Source organism: Merops nubicus, unplaced genomic scaffold (assembly GCF_000691845.1).
Source record: "Merops nubicus isolate BGI_N331 unplaced genomic scaffold, ASM69184v1 scaffold9868, whole genome shotgun sequence".
NCBI lineage: Eukaryota > Metazoa > Chordata > Aves > Coraciiformes > Meropidae > Merops > Merops nubicus.
In genome coordinates this window covers 15,038-30,402 of record NW_008627820.1, presented here as the reverse complement: position 1 = coordinate 30,402, position 15,365 = coordinate 15,038, and the positions used below count along the sequence as shown (strand labels likewise).

The window sequence follows — 15,365 nt, the reverse complement described above, 5'->3', positions numbered from 1 at the left end:
GCTGAACATTTTGAAACACAAATATTTATTTCATACCACAATCAGCTATCTGTGGTTTATCACTGTCATCATAGGATGAGGGGAAATGGCCTCAAGTTGCACCAGGGGAAGTTTTGATTGGATATTAGGAAGAATTTCTTCACTGAGAAAGTGGTTAGACACTGGAGTAGGCTTCCCAGGGAGGTGGTGGAGTCATCATCCCTGGAGGTGTTCAGAAAAGATGTAGCACTTGAGGCTATGGTCTGGTGGTTAGGGAAATGTTGGGATGAAGCCTGGACTTGATGATCCTGGAGGTCCTTTCCAACCATAGTGATTCTATGATCATGTTGACAGTATATCTGTTTTCAATATCACCTACATGTTCTTAACAACGTGTTATGTGGTTGCAAGGTCTTGACCCGCTGTTGGGTATCATTAAAAGAGTTGACAGCTTCTCACTGGCTGCACGACTTGCTCATATATGGCTGTTGTCCTGTCTCAAAATGCAGAGCAACATAACCATGGTTTTGAAAGGAGGGAAGGCTGAGCAGCTTCCACATCATGGTTTTGGCAGGTTTGTGCAGTCACTTGAGAGCAGGCTCCCAAGCACAGGGGGGTCATTCTGTACTACCAAAAGCTTATTCTCCTGCTGAGTAAGATATTGAGATCCAGAATAGATCTGGAATAGCATTCAGGCACCTGAGCTTGGTGCATATTTAAACCTTGTTTGCTCTATAAAGATCTGTAGTGCCAAGGCCTCTTTCAGCCTTGGCTTCTAACAGAGCATTGTAGAGATTTTTGTCTTTTTTCCTCCTTCCAGTGCAGCCAAGTCCCCAGGGCGCTCACCTAGAAAGCAGGAGAGGCTGATTCACCTCTTTCCTCAGCCAGAGAGGTTTCAAATCTGCATTTCCACTCCTCGGTGATGTGCCCCACTCCTCCAACACTCAGCTGCATTGGGTGGAGAAAATCACCACCACCATCATGTGGGACATGCAGCCAGAAAGCCCAAAGGAGGTGGAAGAGGAGCTTAATCCTGTAGCCCAGCATGTAGGAGCACAGCCAGGAGGGAAGGAAAGAGTAGCTGCCTGCATTATTTCCTCTCTATGCAGTGACTGACTAGTGTAAAGTGTATAAGCAAGATTAAATGATGCTTGTGAGCAGGAGCTGGCTCCAAGAACCCATCGAGTGAACCCCTGAGGTACTGATGCTGGTGAGACTGGGACAGCAGCTCCAGGCAAAGCCACGCTGCTCTGGCTGGGGAGAGGGAAGGAGCAATTCAGGCTCAGAGATGGTGCCTTGAGGATGGCACAAGGCAAGGATAGGAATGGCTTCATGAGAACTATTCCACTTGCCCCCATTTTATTACCCTTTTTTGGTGGTTTTAGTTATAGATGCCGTGAAAGGCATTTCAGAATTATCTGTAATATAAACACAGAAGTAATCGTGCTGAAACCAGTGTAGCTACTCCGGTACTTAAAATTAAGCATATAATTATATTCTTGAATCAAGGCTTTAATAAGTTAATTAAATTTCATAATTAAAATGATTTTTATAAAGGCAGCGTCCTCATTTGCTAATGTTAACCATAAATGTGCAAAAATAAAAGATGAAACAAATTTTCCAACCTAAGTAATTAACGAGTTATGTTTTTAATAGGAAAAAGTTTTTAATGAAAACACTGTTTGAAGTTTACTCAGTAATTCTTTTCTATAATTATTTGGTATATTAGTATTTTTCCTCTCCTTTTTATTATTAATAGCACCATAATAAAGGCAATAAAATCATATTTAACTTAGAATCATGCCTTCTGTGTGTTCCAATTGTTCCTAATATTAGAGCTGACAAAGTGACATGTGAAGTGTATATACAGTACATACGAAAGAGTCTCCAAGATAAAGATTCTGTGATCCTTAAATACTTTACAAATGTCTCTGAAGGGATTTAATTTCAATAAAGAAATTTGACAGGGAAATGTAATTTCTGATTACACAGATTCCTTTTTTGCCAGTTAACAGAGTTTAAATTGAATCACTGACCAAAAATATTAATTTTGAAAATTATTTTTCAAAAAATATTCAGACAAATTTGTTGATGCTTTCAGTTTTGTTCTCTGAGGACAGCTGAATGACACAAGTATGTATCCTGCATTGTTCTAAATAATCCCTTTTAGGAAGATTAGTCACAGTAATAAATTAAGAGAAGGAACAATTAATTATATTCTTATGAAAGGAAGAAGAATCTTTGAAATGTTCTCCTTTCCTCTTCATCCCCTCCTTTTAAAATCTAACATTGCATTATGTATTTTTCAGTTAGGGAAAATCTTCCAGTCTTCAATTTAAACCAAAGTGTTGGGAATGAGGAGTACACGGCAAAAAAAAACTTAATTTGGATTGACTTTTACATAGACTAAGGGAATGTATGGCCCAAATGAAAAGGCGTGCTTGATTTATAACAACTCGTAAGCCATGGAGCAAGGCCTTGCTGCTGCAAGGAGCTGTCAGGGGGTTTGGACAAGCACCTCTGCTCACCTCAAACAAATATTTTGGTGCTTAGATTCCTTTTTTTTCAATATTTTGTTTGGATGTTTAAAACCTTGAATGTGGTTCTACTCGTCCTCATCACCATGGCATGGTGTTAATTAGTATGATAATGATACAGTGTTTATTAAAGCCCTTTTCTGTTGTGAACTTGAGGGTATTTTTTAGCTTTTTGTTACAAGGCTTGCATAACAGCTAAAAAGCTCTGAATGCTCTTCTGTGGAAAAAAAGAATGAGGATGAACTTCTGGAAGAAAAGATAGTAGGTAGACAGCTACAGAGGAAAGCAGTTTAATAATAAGGAGGTATCACTAACTCTCTGACAAACTTTGGGAAAATGACCACAGATTATTAAGAGAGATTGCGAGGGCTCTGAGGGCAGAGAACACAATATTGAGAAACCACAATTATCCATATGTAGGTTGTATAAATGATACACAGGGGCACAAAAATCTTAAAAAGATTAATCTGACAACCTACAAAAGGGAAACAACTCTGAAATTAGTCTGAAGTGGTGCATCAGGCCCACATCAATAATTGTGCGAGAACCACATTCTCTCACTGAATTTAATGTGACCATAATCGAACCTCCTGCTAGGAACTAAAGTGCTTTAAAAAATCCACTGCATAAAAGTTTGCTAGCAAAAAGGAAGAAACTCTTAAGGAAAACTGAAAAGGAAAGCCAGAGGGGTGAAATGCTAGCACGTGAGTGTGGAAAGTGCTGAAAGACTCAATGTCAAATGCTTGGTGTAGGTGTACAGTGCCTATAAAAAGGCTCCTGTTCAACAGATTCCTATGTAATTTATCATTACGAATTAAATGACTAGGCTAGTCATGAATTTGCTGGTGACCTAGAGTTATTCAAGATTACTGACTGCAACGAGTTGCAAAAAATAGTCTTATGTGAAACTAATGACTGGGTGCAAAACTGCAGAAAAGTACTTGTGGATAAATGCTAGGTAATATGCATAGAAAAATATAACAGTGTATAGGCACAGTGGTACCCTCTATTCTTGTCCAGGGGAGAGATACTGAAATCATTATCAGACTCATTTTTGTGGCCCTGAAAATTATTGGTTCAGTGTTCAAACCTGGTTGAAAAGGTATTCATATATTAAGAACAAAGATGAAAATCCAGAAGAATGCTAGAAGATAAAATACATGGTGCATCTATATCTTGATTACTTCATGAAATTCAGGTTTCCTCCACCTCTAGAAAGACATAGGTGAACTAGTAAAGGTCCTTATAATGATCAAAAGTCCAAACTGTTCATAGAATCATAGAGTGTTTTGGGTTGGAAGGTACCATTAAAGGTCAACTAGTCCACCCACCCTGCAGTGAGCAGGGACATCTTCAATCAGGTCAGATTACTCAGAGCCCTGTCCAAACTGACCTTGAGTGTTTCTGGGGAGGGAACACCTACCACTGCTCTGGGCAACCTGTGCCAGTGATTCACCATCCTCACTGTAATAAATTGCTTTTACCTAGACTAAATCTACCCACTTTTAGTTTAAAACCATTACCCCATCTCCTATCAGTACAGGCCCTGCTAAAACCTCTGTCCCCATCTTTCTTATAGGCCTCCTTTAAGTACTGAAGGGCTGCAATAATGTCTCCCCAGAGCCTTCTCTTCCCCAGTCTGAACACCAACTCTCTCATCCTTCTTCATAGCAGAGGTGTTCCATCACTCTGATCACATTTGTGGCCTTCCACTGGACCTGCTCCAACAGGTCCATGTTTTTCCTGTGCTGAGGACTCCAGAGCTGGACACTGAACTTCAGGTGGGTTCTCACTGACTTCTGGAGACAAGGGGGGAGAACATCACCATTCTTCCCTTGTTTCTTTCCCCAACAACGGGTGCTGACTGCTGCCACAGCCCCAGGTTGAGCATTTGCTCTGACCCAGGATGGTTCTCCTCTGCCCCAATACTGTTCTCACCACCTGCAAGCTCCTGTATTTATTGTAGTTTAGGACAAAACTAATTTTCATTTAAAGTACCACTTATTATGACAAATGCACTTTCAAACACCTGGACCCTTGTTTTCTAGTTTTTGGGTGGTATGAAATCACCTTAAAATATGGTGAAGACCTGGTGAAATATTGTTCTAGGGGTGTAACTCTGCAGGAGTCTGTTGAGACCTTATTGTGATTTTTCAGTGCTTAAAGGGGCTTGTAGGAAAGATGGACAGAGACTTTTTACCCAGGGCCTGTAGTGACAGGGCTGTATGAAATCACCTTAAAATATGGTGAAGACCTGGTGAAATATTGTTCTAGGGGTGTAACTCTGCAGGACTCTGTTGAGACCTTATTGTGATCTTTCAGTGCTTAAAGGGGCTTGTAAGAAAGATGGACAGAGACTTTTTAACCAGGGCCTGTAGTGACAGGACAGGGGTGATGGTTTTTAACTGAAAGAGAGTATATTTAGATTAGATGTTTTTTACAGTGTAGGTAATGAGACACTGGAACGGGTAGCCTGGCCTGTAGTGACAGGGCATGGGTGGTGGTTTTAAACTGAAAGAGGGTATATTTAGATTAGATGTTAAGTTTTTTACAGTGTGGGTAGTGAGACACTGGAACAGGTTGCCCAGAGAAGCTGTGGATGCTCCATCACAGGGAGTGTTCCAGTTGAGGTTGGATGACACTTTGAGCAACCTATTCTAGAGGAAGTTGTCCCTGCCCATGGTAGGGAGGTTAGACTAGACAATCTTTGAAGGTCCCTTCCAACCCATACTGTCCTATGTTTCTATGAAATATTGCCCCCACTGCCATCTACTCATCACTATGAAAGGGTTGAAGGAGAAGCACATCTGAAACATTTCCACTGGAGGGGAGGGAAGCTGGCTTATGGAGCTGCTGAGCTGCAGTCAGGCCCTCAGTGACAATTTGTGCCTCACTGCTCTCTTACGTGAGCTCTGAAATGGTGCCTTTACTGCACAGAACAGGTTGTTCAGTTTAAACACAGGCTCAACGTACAAGGAACTTAATGTCAAGGAAAAGAAAGACAGGATTTTTTTTATCAGCTGCTGATTTATGTGAATGTGGCTGCGTGGTGATCTTGGAGCCTGAGAGTTTTGGCTTTGATTAAAAACAGTCACGTGCCTGCGATAATCTGCGATTTCAGGGTAGTGTGATGGTGCCCCTGCAGATGTTCTGTTTCCTTCAGTTAGGCATTTTTAAATGGAATACATCACCCTTAGCTCTTAAAATTATCTGACAGATTTATCTTGACAACACTGAAGTTTTGCTCAGTGTGAGGTTTTATTAATATGCTGTAATTTCTTAAATGATACTTGATGCCTTTTTAATTAAAAGGGCCATAATGTTTAAATGTCAACGTCTCGACTTAGTGCTAGAAGATCTGAGCTTTTGGAATTGATTTCTGTTCATCTCAAACAAGTGGAACCTACAGGCAGAGCAGCTGAATAACTAAATGTTAAAAGACCCTATTTCTTCAAAGCTTGCCTTTTGATCCTCACATTGCTGCTGAGGTCTGAATGCATCATTGGAGGCAGAGTGTTTTCCTATCTCAGCTGGATTGCACGCTGCTATTCTTTTAATTGTAAAGTGTCCCTTTTTCAGAGGCAAAAAAGGATCTGATAGTGAATGGCTGCCCTGACAGACACAGAGAGGCTGCACACACAGAGCTTCTGCTAGCATTTTCTGTGCTTATGTTTCTAGAAAGAATTGAAAGCTTATGCCTTTTTTTTTTTCTTGAAAGTTCTGTTATTTTTCTGTGGAAACCAACAGTTTGTGGAAACCTCAACAGCTTAACCAAAAACTGTTTTATCATTGTAACCTGAAGTGACATGTGTAGAAGGACCCATCCAAACTGGCACAGGCATTTTCACTGAGGAAAATATAAGGTTGGGTAAATATCACTGATTTAGTGGCTTTTCATTTTTGGTGTCTTTAATATGTGCCCTTTCCTTTCCAGCACTATTCTGGGGTTATTTCGTATTCTTACTTCTCATGTAACATGAGATGTAGCTGAAACCTTGCTGAAGTCCCTGCTGTGCACCAAGACCTAATTAACCTTGACATCTGTTGTGAATTGCTGCAGAGCTGTGCAGTTTGAGAGCAGGAGCCAACCTGCAGACCTGCCATTGGGCAAATTCTTGCCAAAGACTGAGACCAATTGTTCTTTTCGGGGCACAAAATTTTCTTGAAATGAGAGTCAAATTTAAACTCAGTTGTGACTCAAGCAAACCTGTACTACTTGAGTTTCAGCTTAAAAGCAATGAGTTGTTCTCTACATCACTCACATTTGTGTGGTGAGAGGTGTTATCAAGAAAGAGTGGGGTAATCTAATTTGTTTTCGTGATATATGCTTGTTAATGGCCAAAGTAGAGAAATGCTGTTTGACTAAGTGTCTTTCACGCATATGTTGATGATTTAAATGTGTCCCAGGCTGATGGTTACTGCTCATTTTTTCTCCTCTGTTACTAACATCTGTCAATAGACTAGGAGAAATGGGCAGGCACTTCTAACCTGATCCTTTTTAAATGGGTATCAGCAGCAGAATCACTAACACAGCTGTTGCAAGGACCACGCATGGCTTCAGTCTTTCAGACTTGCCTCTTTCAGGCTACAGATGAGCTTTAGGTGAAGGCAAAGAAAACAAGACTGTCGTGTTGTTTATTGCCAGTCTGAAAGATGTCATTTGTTTCACCATTTCTCAATTCTTCTGTGTTTTTAAAATAAGCCAGTATGTTATGAACTCTTTAGAGTTAGATGTAGTACAATGTTAGAGATGTTAGAGATAGTACAATACCACAGAGCACAACGGAAGATAAATGATGTGTTCCTGTGGAGCAAACCACCGGCTGCCAGTTTGTCAGAGCCAGTCCCTGTCCTCATCCTCTGTATTCATTAGTGCCTCGAGGGAAACTTATTCACCTTATCTGTTCTGTTCTAGTGATTCACCATTTTTCAACGGAAGAGAGGCGCATGCAAGCAATAAAAGAGATGGTTCCCATCTTGAGAGTAGGAGGCCACATAATGATATATGTGTGAGCAACCGAGCAAAAACTGAGAAGATTTGAAAAGCAAGACATCTTTTTTCCCTGGAATCCTTCACCTCCTTCCTGCTCCTCGGGTGAGCCTTGCTCACATAGAGTGCAAAAATCAATTCTTCACAAGGACGAGGAGCTGGCTTTGAAACAGCCCTGTCATGAGTTGGATGGGACTTCAGAGGTATGTAGGAGAGCAAGGAATTCATCCTGTGGAGGGGAGAAAAAAGCACCATGCATGGTGTTAGAGAAATCTCTGAGATGGTCTCTGTTCTAAAGATCACTTGAGTCGGTGTTAGATGTGGGTGATCAGTGGCACCAAGAAGAGCTCATTAGATACTGCAATTACAGTGTGCAGCTGAATGAATTAAACAGTGGAAAAAAAGTTGAAAAAAACAGAGGAAGTGGTTTTCTGAAACATATTTCTGACTTTTTTCTGCATTGCAATACAGCAGCTTTTGAAGTGGCTGTTAAACCTGTGCTGCCCATGTCATGCTGCTCGAAGGCTTTCACAAGTTGCTGTTCTGAATTAGGACAAGATCCTTATACCTGCAGATACTCTCCATGACTGCAGCAGAGCATGTTTACTTGACCTGATTTCACATCAGAAAGAATTAGCTGTCAGACAAGAACTTAAAATAGACCATTACCCACAACAAGGAGCTTTTTGCCAACCTTGGAGCAGAAGGAGAACAGGCTCTTCTCTGCAGAAAGCAGTCAATGAGCAGGCCCTGACCATGCAGAGCCAGCAGCAGACAGGTCCTGGTGGGGCTTGGCTGAGGTACTACCACATTTTTAAAGGAGTTTGAGCTGTGCTGATAGAACATCATGTTCCTGAGCTCCATGTTACACATTCATACTTTGACCACGCCAGTTGGTTCATGATCGCAGAAAAGACTGAAGCGTGGAAGATCTAGGGGAAATTTCTTTATTGAAATTCACAAAGAATATTTAGGGGTTTTCTTCCTTTTGAAAGCTCAGTGCCTTTGAAATAATTTCTAAAGCTTTTTATAGCCTTGGGTTTGTTTTGAGCGAGAGGGGTACTTATGAGGAGAAGACTGCTTTGAAACTCTCAAGTTCTGTGACTTTGTTTTCTTTGATTTTGTTCATAAAATACTCTCTGTTGAATTATTTTTTCCTCAAATCATTATTTCAGACTGAGCACATTTTAGCCCACTGACCTCTTTTCACAAACAGCTGCCAGCTTTGTTTTGTTGCATGAAAACAGCTAAAATGCAGTTGGAAGGCAATTGCTGGATTATTTTTTACATGTGCATTAAAAGTCTTTGTCATTCATTTATAACTATATAATCATTCATGCCAGCTTTTTATTTTAAAATTTATTGTGCTCTGCCACTTGCTGCACCATGATGCGGGAGGTAATGGAAAGATGCACTGGTTTATTGCAGTTCACTTTGTCAGCCTGTATGATACTTCTAGTCATATTACACAGAGTCTTTTATGAGAGTTACTAGGTGTATAGAGTCCTCGTGGCAGAGACAGTAACTCATGACACTATCACAGTCTAGAGATCTTTGTCATTGCCTTGTAACAGTCACAGCCAAGAAAGCAAAGAGGTGCTTGTCTCTATTGTATGCCACTTCATCAAACCCCCCAAAAATAGTTTTGAATGGGAGCTTGACACGTGTGCTTAAGCCTGGATTGCTCTTTCTCCCTGTCAGCAAAACTAGGCTGAGTCAGAAGGATTTAATAACTCATTAAATCTGTACAGTGAATGAACATACCACAGAAAACTGTTCCAGTGATGACTAGTCAACTGAGAATATATTTATTAACATCAGCATGCAATACTAATGCTTTTATCTACAGAGTCACATTTTGCAAAGAAGGTCTGATTCATTACCTGAATTCTATAGATAAAGAAACTGAGATAAGTAACTTTGCTAAAGGTTGCAATGTAGAGTAAAAATTTGGATGAAAAACAAACAAAAATCCCAAGGAACACAGCTGCTTTGTTGACGATTATTTATATGCTGGAAAAGTTTGTCCATAATTTGACTTCCTGCCTTGGTTTCTGTGGATTTGTGAATCAGAAGAGATCAAATTTGCTCACTGAGAAATAAGCCATTGCATGTTCTTTACAAGTCAGTAGCAGATGCCATCATGTTTTCAAAGGTAGCATGGAACTGTGCAGTAATCTGAGTTTTTTAATGCAGCTTAAATTCAGTTTGGATGTAATATCTGTAATCACATTTCCCTCACTTCCTCCTGTGGAGTTCACGTTGGTGGTATCATAGCACATCTTGCATTTTCAGGTGGAAAAGCCAGAGGGGCCTATCAGTCTCCTCCATCTGCAATGGCTGTCTCTGCAGCACTCCTTTTCTTCCCCTAAATGGTAGTATAATTGTGCAAGTGATGAAAATATTTTTCAGTCACAAAATGTTGCTGTTGTGCTCTGACAGCACTGTTCACTTCCTTTTGTACACTTTTTTCCATGGCCAGAAGGGCTTGACAGCATCTCCCTGTTTTTCAGTGCAGCTTCAGGCTGCACGAAGCAGCAGCAGCACTTTGCAATGCTGAGCCTCTCCATCATGGCTGTTTCCAGAGCTCAGCAGGCTGTTAACCCACACAACACATCAGAAACATGGCTCTGAGTTTAGCTACCAGTCCTTGCTCTCAAGAAAATTAATGTTTAGCTTCCCTGGAAACCAACACAGGTGTTTTACTGAATCTGACTGGTCCTCTTGGGAGGTTTTAGCCAGCTTCAGCATTCCCTGAATGAAAGGCCCTCATCATCATTCTTCTGTAGGGTGCAATGGCTCACCACTAGATTGGTCCTAATGCTGATACCCCTAGTCTGCCTGCTCCAAGTCAGGTGTTCCCAAACAAGATCCATGTCACAGGAACAGTACTACCCTAACCGGAAAGAATTCTATCTCTGGACAACTGTCAGCAGCTCTAAAGCCAACCCTCCCTTTCAACAAGGGGTTAGTGTCCTTGTTTTGAAGGAAAGGAAGGGCAAAGGTCCCCTTGTTGTGCAGCAAAGTGCTACGGGGGTAGACCTGCTTCCACAAGGGATGGCTTCCACTCAGGATGGTTGCCTCTGGAGGGTGCAGAGCGAGTCCTGGGATCAGAGTAAATTCAGCCTCCTGCAAATGAAGCTGCCCTGACTATGAAGGGATAAAAAAGTAAAAAAAAAAAGTGGATTTAGTTGGAAGGATCATGTATTTATGCATGTCACAAAAGTTATAAAGCCATAAGCTCGATTTGAAATTCTCATTTTGATCAGGATGCCAGTGGCAAAAGCAGGACTGAGTTCATTCCTTCATTTCAGCATCCCAATCTGTGTTTAGTCCTCAGGGTAGGTGCTACTTTGTGCCAAGGGATACAGCAGGGAAATGCTCTGCACTCCGGAGCAGCACTTGGTCCCAATTTGTTTTCTTCTTGTGTTCTTTGCTATTCAGTGCTGTATTTTAGAATAGAAAAGTACAATTTTTCTGGCTTCATTTAGGCATCTAAACTGTATATCTGTATGTAAGTCTAGCCTTGTGCTCTGTATTGCCTGTGGAGTTAATGGCAAGAAGTACCCCCCTTAGGGGATGAGCCATGAAATACACCTTGAGGAGCTGTTTGCTTTAAAGAGCTCAGGTTCAGCCCCAGCTCACCTCTTCCCACTGCTTGGGGAAGGAGCTTAGAGAGGAGTTCAGCCTTAACACTGATTCTTGGATGCTTCTGTTAGGAGAGATGGATCCTACCTAGGAATCTTTTAAGTTCTGAGGGTGGAGAAAAGGAGCATGGACAACAGTAAAATCAGACAGATTCATCCCCCACTCTGCCTTTTAGCCAATCAGTGCTGCCTACATATCCCTATTCTGCAGGAACCGTGCAGAGAAATTGTTAAGCTGGGCAAAAAAAAAGCCAAAACCCAGCAGCCTAGCTCAGCTTCTCTTTCCAGCATCTGCTACTCTGAATTTCTGGTCATTTGAGGCCTCACCTGTCCAAGGGGCACTTTTAGAAAAGCTTCCAATGTCTGACACTCTGATCTACCCACGTTAATCGCCTTTACAGACACTAATACTAATAAAGCAAATGTCTTCTCACTTTTTCTGATTTGCACATCCCTAAAAATTGCCCTGTGTCAGAGATTTCTCAGTTTTCTCTGTGGACAGTTGCTGTGCTTTCCCAAATTTCTTTTGTGGATGCCTGGGAAATCATTCACAGCCAGCCCAGGATCCAGGAGCACAGCCTGGGGTCCTCTGTTAAGCACTGTCACATCGAGTGCCACACAGCCCACGTGAAGCTGGCACGGCAGCAGCAGCCAGTGCTGCTCCCATCACTAGACCTGAGACACTGTGAGCACAGCACTGTTCATCCTCCTTCGGCATAAACAGGTCTGATGAGTGTGAATCTATCATAAAAGATTTTTGCCTACTGGGTAAATGTCTTTCTTACTAATTGTCTGCTAATTGGCAAACAGCTAATCCTGCTTATTATCAAAATTCTTTCTCCAGAGAAAACCCAGCCAAGAGTTTCATGAATCCTTTTCCCTCATCCTTTTGAATTTTAAAAACTGTTCCAAGTATCATTTGGTAGCTATCACCTAAGGATGTGTTCTATTTGAGTTAATCAGCTCCTGCAAGGTTATCTGTGATCTATTTGAAGGTGCCTTAGCCAGCATCTTGCCTTCTGTTTTAATTAGTAATTACTGGCCTAAAGTTGTCTAGTTACCGTAGGCATTTGTATTGACCTCTCAAATTAAGATCACCCATGAAATTAAAAGTGGAAGAAGCCTATTGGGTCACTTACTCTATCCTCCAAAGTGCATTTATTATTCATGGTGTGTGGCAGGGAACCCAAGTGTAGGGTATGATTGAGATCACCGCAGTTAACTCATCTTTGAAATGTAAATACAATTAATGAGTATACCTGTGTTCCCCCAGGATCTGTCCTTGTCTGCTTTGTCATTCTGACTTCTTTCTTTCCTCTCTTTGATGGGGCTCCTGATTTCCTTTCCTTCCTTCCTTCCCACTCAAGACTGAAAATAACATTTTGCAGAAGGATTCCAAGTGGTAAAAAGCACATTAAAATATTCCATGGATTTCTCAAAATGTGTGCTTCACTAGCATGCCTTTCAGATCTCATTGTGGCTAGGACTGTGCGAAGTGTCACCTTCATAATTTGGCACAACAAATCATTTGACATGAACATACTATTGCAAATTTAAAAAAGAGCACCAGTTTGCTTGCTTGCAGTGAAAACCCACACTGGCAACGTTTAGCTACAGTGAAATCATGGCATTCACTGGCTGTCACAGACTTCCAGCTAAAAGCATCCCATTTATTACAGCAAAGTAAATTGTCATGGCTGAATGAAGAAAGTTTATTTGGGAAACACTGGATCAGCCAAGAGAGGAAGCAGAACAGGTCTCCATCTCTGTCTTCAATCACCCCACACCCAAATTCTGCTCATTACAACTGTATACAGCAGCTTGAAAAGAGGTTGAAAATACCCAAGAAAGGTATTTTTATGGTAAGCCATACCAGAGTTGCCATAGAGCCTTTATGGGAACCTGAAGAGAAAAGGCACCTACAACAACAGGCTGGCTAGTAAACTACAAGTTTCCTACTGATAAAGTGCAGCAGCTTTGTTGGTCTTTTTTTTCCCCTGCCAGCACTTTCCCTTCACCTCCATATTCAGGTATCTCTACACAACTTTGTAAACACAAATTGAAAACATCTTCTGCTGCAGCCTGGTGATCTACTACGTGATGGAGCACAACCTCTTCCAAGAACAGGAACACTCCATTTCACATGCAGAAAATTAATTGGACATGGCAGAAGACCACCATAGCTGAGTGGGGATGTCCTGACTGAGCTCAAATGTACAAAGGAAGGTTCCAGTTAGAAATCTTTAAAAATGAGAATATTAGGAAAAGATTTTCCCTGTCAGGGCAGTGAAACAGGCTGCCCAGAGGGGTGATGGATTCTGTATCATTGGAGATACTGAAACCTCAGCTGGTGAGGGTTGAGCAGCCCGGTATGGCTGGACATACTTGGAGCAGTGGGTTGGACAAGACAACCTCCAAAGGTCCCTTTCAACCTACAGCACCAGAAGCAGGAGGCAGACCTTGTTTTTCACAGGCAAGGTCACTCAAGAACTGTGGCAAGTCTTGCCAGCCACAGACAAAGAAACTGGAACTTAGAATAGGTATGTGTTGGGGCCTAGGGGCAAAAAGGGCCAGTTCTCATGCCAGACTGGCAGAAAAGGAGGTTTAAGGAAGTGGAAAGATTTTAAGACTCATTGGAAGATTATAGCTACTGAAATTGGAATGTCTTCATGAAAAAAAAAAAAAGGAACTCTGGAACATTAGGGAATAGAAGACAGCAGCTCTGGGTTGGGAAGGACTGATTGTGCCTGGCAGGAGGATGTGGGCACTGGTGGCTGTAGAGCAGGGCAGTTTGATTGGCACAGCTGCCTGGAGCTTGGGGGAGGAACAGAAGTTCTAGGGCTACCTGAAGATCCAGTGTTTTAGGGCAGGCAAACATGCAGACACTGCCTTTTCTTTTGCTGTTCTTGGGCACACGGTAGCCATGGACAGATCCCAGGACTACTTCTCTCCCAAGTGCCTTCTCAGGCACTAAAACAAGCTTTTTTGCTTGCTCTCCTTCTAACTTATGAACCTCGTCTGCAGTGAACAGCATGAACAAAAGGGCTGGATTCACCTGCTCCTGGGCCTTGCCAGCCCCATGGGCTGGCAGGCAAGGCAGGTGAGGAAGCTGGGTTTGAATTACAAATGTTAGGCAGCAACTAGTTCACCGACCATAATTTTTGGAAATTATCGACAATTTGCCCTTTTATTACTATTTTAAGAGATTCCAGTGTTCCCATTTCCCTCAAATGCAGCTGTGCAGAACACTGATTCAGCAGATCTCAGAGGGGCTGCAAACGAACAGTTGTGTGGGAAAAGCAAACCCACCAGCAACTGATACACAGAAGAAATTATTTCCAGGCAGAAAGAGAAGGCAGAATTTTAACAGCTAGTTTTAACTTCTAACTTCCCTCCTAAATACACTGCTAGGTAACAATAAAATCTATAAAATAAACCTATTAATTTGAAACAAAATGAATCATCCCCGTTTAAATCTCCTTGGATAGAGTAAGTGCAGAATGCAGTTCCCCCACTTCTGGGCGAGAGCTCCAGCCTTCGGAAAAGCATGAACCTTGCTCACCTCCTACAAGGAATACTTGTAGATCCCTGCCTAAGCAGATGGTTCCCAAGCAGAGAGACATCTCCCTCACAGCTGTCTTTCATGTCTGAAGTTCCCCTTGCCTTGTCTTCATGCTCTCTGCTACATGTCCCCAGGCTCTCTCAAGCCAGCTCCTGCTGTTCCCACGCACCTTTCTTCTTGGAAATCGGTTTCAGGTATTTCAGCTTCCTTTGCAAACCAGGTGAGAAAGGGACCTGAAGATGAGGAGATATATCAAGGGCAACACAGCCATGGTTCAAAGGCACCCTGAGCAGAAGACAGAATGAACAACGTGGAGCTAGGAACCCGCACTCCTGCAGTTATCATGGCTGGAATTATTATTACTTTGGGAATAACACTGATAAGTCTGTGTAGAAAAATAATAACATGATTGATTAGCTCTACGAGATAGTCCTCAAGAAAGAGTTAAAAGCAACTGCAGGACTTCCATGGAGCTAAGAAGTTGTAATTTGTATAAAAGCTGAAAGTCACTTAAAGGACTATCAGGGACATGTTCCTAACAAAGTACCTCATGGTATCCAAGGGAGAGGTTTCCCTTGACACAGCAAAACAGGTATTCCTCCCAGATGCAGGCACTCCTGTCTTGCCAAGCCACCCACACATCTTGCTGC

At 41.9% G+C, this 15,365-nt stretch overlaps 1 protein-coding gene across 1 annotated transcript in view; it reads left to right on the top strand.

Moving 5' to 3' along the window:
• KIAA1456 (KIAA1456 ortholog) overlaps positions 1–8,442 on the top strand; it is a gene marked incomplete at its 5' end in the record, with an annotated part of 11,305 nt that extends 2,863 nt beyond the window's left edge. Inside the window, 2 exon segments of the mRNA XM_008946469.1 lie at positions 7,432–7,611; positions 8,081–8,442. Of these exon segments, the coding sequence (XP_008944717.1) occupies positions 7,432–7,611; positions 8,081–8,442 (542 nt within the window).
• Between the last annotated feature and the right edge of the window lie 6,923 nt (positions 8,443–15,365).